This window comes from Myripristis murdjan, chromosome 8, assembly GCF_902150065.1.
Source record: "Myripristis murdjan chromosome 8, fMyrMur1.1, whole genome shotgun sequence".
In the NCBI taxonomy this organism is placed as follows: domain Eukaryota; kingdom Metazoa; phylum Chordata; class Actinopteri; order Holocentriformes; family Holocentridae; genus Myripristis; species Myripristis murdjan.
This window is the reverse complement of record NC_043987.1, coordinates 19,610,257-19,616,305: the sequence shown is the minus strand read 5'-3', so window position 1 is coordinate 19,616,305 and position 6,049 is coordinate 19,610,257. Positions and strand designations below refer to the sequence as shown.

The 6,049-nt window shown below is 40.7% G+C and overlaps 1 protein-coding gene across 1 annotated transcript; it reads left to right on the top strand.

Moving 5' to 3' along the window:
- The first annotated feature begins 1,804 nt into the window (after positions 1 to 1,804).
- On the top strand, positions 1,805 to 5,462 carry tspan10 (tetraspanin 10). The gene is made up of 3 exons (XM_030058674.1): positions 1,805 to 1,979; positions 4,108 to 4,715; positions 4,980 to 5,462. Exons 1-3 carry the CDS (start codon positions 1,890 to 1,892, stop codon positions 5,302 to 5,304), a joined length of 1,023 nt encoding a protein of 340 aa, XP_029914534.1. The 5' UTR covers positions 1,805 to 1,889; the 3' UTR covers positions 5,305 to 5,462.
- Positions 5,463 to 6,049: the final 587 nt, after the last annotated feature.

Sequence of the window (6,049 nt, the reverse complement as noted above, 5' to 3'; positions counted from 1 at the left end):
TGTTGAAACTATAGACAAGACCTGCTCCTCTGCGCTTATAGAGCTATTCTGTGTAACTATAGAGGAATAACTTCACCTTGATAGAGATGTTTGATGGAAATGTTACTCATAGGTGTTGCCTACTATAATGTGTCTGTGAGTCAAATGTTGCACTTAGGCTGAAATCTTTTTTTTTAATATTCCCAGAAGCAATATAAATTCCGTTTCATTTTACCAGGCAAGGTTGACCAAACTACAAAGCCAGCCAGCAGCAACTGAAGAAGAAATAAATCCCTCTCATTATTTGGATATGGTTATGATGTTGGATGACATTAAGTAAAGGCCTTAATGATAACATTTGACCTTTTAAAAGACCTAACAAAGACTGTCTGTGCTGTTGCTAATGGAAACATATTCTTCTTCAGCACAAGAAGTCATCTGCCTGAACATTACGGTACAGAAATGTTAAATTCTGCTGGAGAATATAACTGACTGTTAAAGCTATGAGACATTAAAAAAAAAAAAACAACAACAAAGTAAACTTACATCATCTACTTGCAGTTTGCCTCCTCCTCTTAAAACTTTCTGCAGTCTGAAAGCAAAAGCAGAAAAAAGTACCTATAGTCAGGTTAACATGACAACATGTTTTTGACCAGCATACATAATTCCTAAAAATGTAAAATGTCATGAAAGGGGATGATACTCAAGATTGTGCTTTAGTTAATTAGATATGAGACAGGGTGGTAAAAGATGGAAAAGGATAAAATTGCACTTCAACAGGAGATTGTAATTGACTTGAGGATGTCTTATTAACAAAGGCAGAAGACAAATGCATTATAACCCGCAGGTTATTTTAGTCAAGTAAGCCTTTAACAATTGTTCACAAAGATCTTGTACTTATGTGACCCAAATTTTGTGGGGGAAAAAAATTCCATCTCAGGCATCTATCCTTCCCCATGTGCTATGGCATAGCTCTCTAATAACTGATATTAAACCCGCATACACAAATAATTGTCTCAACCAATGTTTAAAATGTTTGAAAAGCCTATTTCATAAAATACTTCTTTCATTTAATATCATTTTGTACAGAAAACAGTAAGTGATAACATCACCATTACCATCATTATCCTTTTGAGGTCAGGAAACTGCATATTCAGACAGGTCAGATTAACTGTGTTCATACGTGACCAGGCACTCAGTCATGTACTTGTACATGAACTTTCCCTACTTTCTACGATGACGTATCTGCTGTATTGTTTTCCAGCAAAAGAGTTTTATCATTTTTGGAGGGAAAACTAAAAGCACATGTGGGAAGGTTCAATGCCAAACTGGCACATTTAATACAGTGAAAGGGACTGCTGACTTTGTGCATGCCAAGAAATTCAGTCTCACTATTGCAGGATGGCATCTCTGAGAAAATGGAACAAGCTGCTGCACTGATTGAATTACAAGTTAGATTTTGTATAATATTTTGTATAATAGGTTTTTTTATATATATATATAATAATTTGTTTATTTATGTTGCACATACATTTTTTTGTGACTAACCATGTGTCTGTAATCCAATAATAAGTGTGTTCAAATTAACATTTAATAACAATAACCTTTTAAAATCTCAAATCGTAGTGGTTTATCTGGCTGAAATTCACATCACTTGGCTCCTGTTACAGTTAGAGCCTTGTTATCATGTACGAGAGGTTTTGAGGCGTGCTCTAATCCCCTCACTGTGACTCTCACATGATCAAATCCCAGAGCTCGCGGCCAGGGGCTTCAAACTCCATCGTTATTCAACTCTAACTCACATGCTCTTCACTTCTTACTGTTGTTGATGCTCTCTATGTTCCATTTTAGTTTGTCTCACTCTGGTCAACTAAGAGGACAGGGAGAATTGTCTCCCAGTGGTTGAGAGAATGAGGAAATATTTGGGCATGAGGGGGTTTGCTTTGCCCTGGTCAAGGCAGGACCAAACACAGAGTGAAACCAGCCCACTCATACCGAAGGTAAGGAGCTACCTCTGAACTTCGAACTTGCATAGTAAAGTTGTTCAGTAACAAACTGATTTTCCCATTAAAATCATAAAAAAAATCATACTGTACAACAATGTCACAGTGCTCCACTGAAGCTACAGTTCACTTATATTGAGTGAAATATTAACCCTCCTATTCTGTTCATTTTGGGCTAACACTCATGAGGTTCCCGGTCACATGTGACCGGGAACATTATATTTGATTATAAATCCACTATGATACATATTATCACCTAATGTTGTGTTAGATCTTTTTATCAACTTCTGCTCTTGTGAAAATGACAAGTTTTGAACTTCTATTTGCTATGTATGTGCTGTAGGCCTAATTTACCTGAGATCATACCATTCGTTTTTTAGGGAAAAAAACATTATATAGATATTATTTTGACTATAACAAATACTCAGATGAAACATATTGTAGTATTTATCACAGAGTACTTCATTGCAATGTTTTCCAAGGACACTGTTTTGAAAACATTTCAATTTTCGAAATAGTGGCAAAAAAATAGCATCTTTTGTGTTCCCGTCAGCATTGACCACTATGATTTAGCTAGTCATCCTCATGACATTTTCACATGGAAGCTGACCGTTCCTCTCAGGTGGGGATGAGGTCCAGGAAAAATTACCATTTTTGGACCGAAAGGTGACCACAACTTCAGCTGGGTCTTCTTCCTGACACCTGACACCTGACAGGTGTCAGGTGTCAGGTGTCAGGTGACAGGTGTTGGCAGTTCCCGTGGTAGGTTCCCATGAGGGTTACCATGGAAGCCAAAAAGGGGCAAAGTTGTGTGTGTCTGTGTGTGTCTGTGTCCATGTGTGTGTGTGTGTTTGTGTGTGTGTGTGCCTGCTCAAAGACACCTACATGTTGGGGTGTGGGAAAGAAGTCTGAGAAATACTTTCCCGTGGGGTTTGCCATGGAAGCCAGAAAGGGGTATAAGGTGTGTGTGTGTGTGTGTGTGTGTGTGTGTGTGTGTGTGTGTGTGTGTGTGTGTGTATGTGTGTGTGTGTGTGTGTGTGTGTGTGTGTGTGTGTGCGTGCCTGCTCAAAGACACCTACATGTTGGGGTGTGGGAAAGAAGTCTGAGAGATACTTTCCCGTGGGGGGTTGCCATGGAAGCCAGAAAGGGTTATAAGGTGTGTGTGTGTGTGTGTGTGTGTCTGTGTGTGTGTGTGTGTGTGTGGTGTGTGTGTGTGTGTGTGTGTGTGTGTGTATGTGTGTGTGTGTGTGTGTGTGTGTGTGTGTGCCTGCTCAAAGACACCTACATGTTGGGGTGTGGGAAAGAAGTCAGAGAGATACTTTCCTGTGGGGGTTGCCATGGAAGCCAGAAAGGGGTATAAGGTGTGTGTGTGTGTGTGTGTGTGTGTGTGTGTGTGTGTGTGTGTGTGTGTTCACACACATCTGTGTCTGCTCAAAGACACCTGCATGTTGGGGTGTGGGAAAGGAGTGTGAGAATGTGTTTAACTCTATTTTATACACTAATTGTAGTCTTACCCATTCATTTCTAATGACCGGTCATTTGTGACCGGGAACACGATGGGTGTATGCAAGTTAAATAAAACATTCAAAAATTAATGAAAATTCTCCAAATTTATTTTATGTGTTCAGATGGCATGTGTGAACAAAGTCATGGAACCTCATGACAAACAGATGAAATTAACTGCATTTTTTGGAGAGAAAACTTGTACACCGGTCAGATTTGACCGCGAACACGATAGGAGGGTTAACACCCGAGGTGCCATTTTTATGGCTGTGCCACTGCAGCAAAAGGCAAAATTATATATATTTAGGAACTGCATATTATTAAATGTCTTATGGATCGTTTTATGTGGATTATGTAAGTCTACATATATGGTATCTTTGGAAACCTTGGCATCTTGTCTTGAATTTAAAATAAGTTTTGTGAATTTGAACAAAGCTTGGTTGTGCAGCTTGCATTTGTAATTATGGACCCACTGGTGGGAACGGCTCAGCTGAGGATTAAAAATTATGTAACTCTTTTTGTGTTGGGGAAAAAAAACAAGTGTACATGAATTCTAATATGTTTCATGAAGTTTAAGACAGTTTCCCAGAACAAGGATATTTACTTGTATTTCTGTCTGAAGGCAGCCTCTGCAAAAGAGGGTGCTGAGGAGACCCTCCATGTAGTGACTAATGATGACACTGACCTCCAGCAAGCACAAACAAATAATGGACGGGACCAGAACCACCACGGTGCCAAAAGGCCTCAACCCCAGTACACATACTCTCTCACGGACTCCTTCCTAAAATATGTCCTGTTCATGAGCAATCTGCTGTTCACCGTGCTGGGCCTGGTGGTCCTGGGCGTGGGGATGTGGGGCCTCATCAACAAAGAGTCCTTTGCCCAGGAGAAGATTGGCAGCCTCGGTACCGACCCTATGCTCGTATTTGTGATGCTGGGCCTCGTGCTGACTGTGCTCTGCCTGTCTGGCTGTGTGGGTGCCTTGAGGGAGAACTGCTGTTTACTGAGGCTGTTCTCTGCAGCAGTGCTGGTGCTGATCACTGCCCAGGTGCTGGCTGCCATTTTGGCATATAGTCTACAGGGTCAGATAGGAAGCTACCTGCGATCGGGGATGTTAGCAGCCATGGTGCGCTACCAGGATGACCTGGATCTGAGGTTCATCACAGATGAGATCCAGTCAAGCCTACAGTGCTGTGGGGCTGATAACTACCGGGACTGGGAGATCAACATGTGAGTAGAATGAAAATTGGACAGGCTGTTCAGTGGGTTATCATAATAGCCCAGGTTAGATTTGAATAATACAAGCATAAAGTCAGACCCTAGTTTCAAACAACATTTTGTCTTGTCTTACAAAATAAAAGCAATTGTTTTACTACTAGATGGATCCCCCGTGCAAAACAATATCTGCCAAAATGACAGATTTCGACAGCAAGCCCACACTATGCAGTAAAACATTATGCTCCATTAAAACTTGAGTTATCTCCCATCCCACAGATATTACAACTGCTCAGCTCCAGGAGTGCTGGCCTGCGGCGTCCCTGCCACGTGCTGTGTGGACCCTCTGGAGAACGGCACCGTGTGGAACTCGCAGTGCGGTGTGGGGGCCCAACAGCTGGACGAGTTTTCTGCTCAGAGTGTGATCTTCCTGGGTGGCTGTCTGGGAGGAATCTCCCGCTGGATAGAGCAGCACTCGGGCCTGATAGGGACAACTGTCATCATCATCCTGGCGGTCCAGATTCTGACTCTGTTTATCACTACACGCCTGCTTGATAGCATCCAGTGGCATAAAGCTAATAGCATATATTCTAACAGTGGATGATACATATCGCTGTATACTGACTGAAACAGTTGCTCATACCTACTTGCTCAATGAGTCCTGTATTGTTTGTCACGTGGTGCACACACTACTGTAATAGCTCCTAGACCACCTGAAAAAACTTGACTGAGCTATATCCCAAAGACCTGGGTGACTGAGGTTATTTGGTCAACTTACTGTGGTATTTGGTTAATTTATCAATTAAATAGCCTAATTTTGAGTTAAACCTGTATATTACAATGTCACAGTCCATGCTGTCAACCCAAAGTATAAGTTTAGGCTAAAATTGCTAAAAATGCAGCTGAAATCTCCCCAAGACATTCAAGCTCCCCCGGAACATGCTATTCTGCTCAAAAATGGTATTCAGACGTATATTATATTGCATTTCTTTTTTGTGGCCAGTGACACCATGCCTGAATCTTTAGGATGTATTCTACCTTTTAATGCTATTCTGCTGTGAGACCCTTTGCCCATTTTTACCCTGTGGTCAGGCACAGCAAGCAGGAAAAAAAATAAAATAAATTAAGTGTACTGAACTTGAGGCCCAAGTTCCATGTATAACTTTTGCTTCAATATTACACATTTCCCACGTGTTAAATTCAGAAACTGCAAAATGCAATTGTGGGCCCTCAGGATGATTTATTTATTTAGTTAGATTATTATTATTATTATTATTATTATTATCATTGTTATTATTATTGTTATTATTATCATCATCATCATCATTATTGTTGTTGTTGTTGTTGTT

Excerpts from the sequence above, each read along its gene's own strand:
- tspan10 (XM_030058674.1), top strand. The coding sequence starts at position 1,890 with ATGAGGAAATATTTGGGCATGAGGGGGTTTGCTTTGCCCTGGTCAAGG. Across the intron at positions 1,980-4,107 it reads CCAGCCCACTCATACCGAAG|GCAGCCTCTGCAAAAGAGGG; the intron begins GTAAGGAGCTAC and ends TTCTGTCTGAAG. Across the intron at positions 4,716-4,979 it reads CGGGACTGGGAGATCAACAT|ATATTACAACTGCTCAGCTC; the intron begins GTGAGTAGAATG and ends CCCATCCCACAG.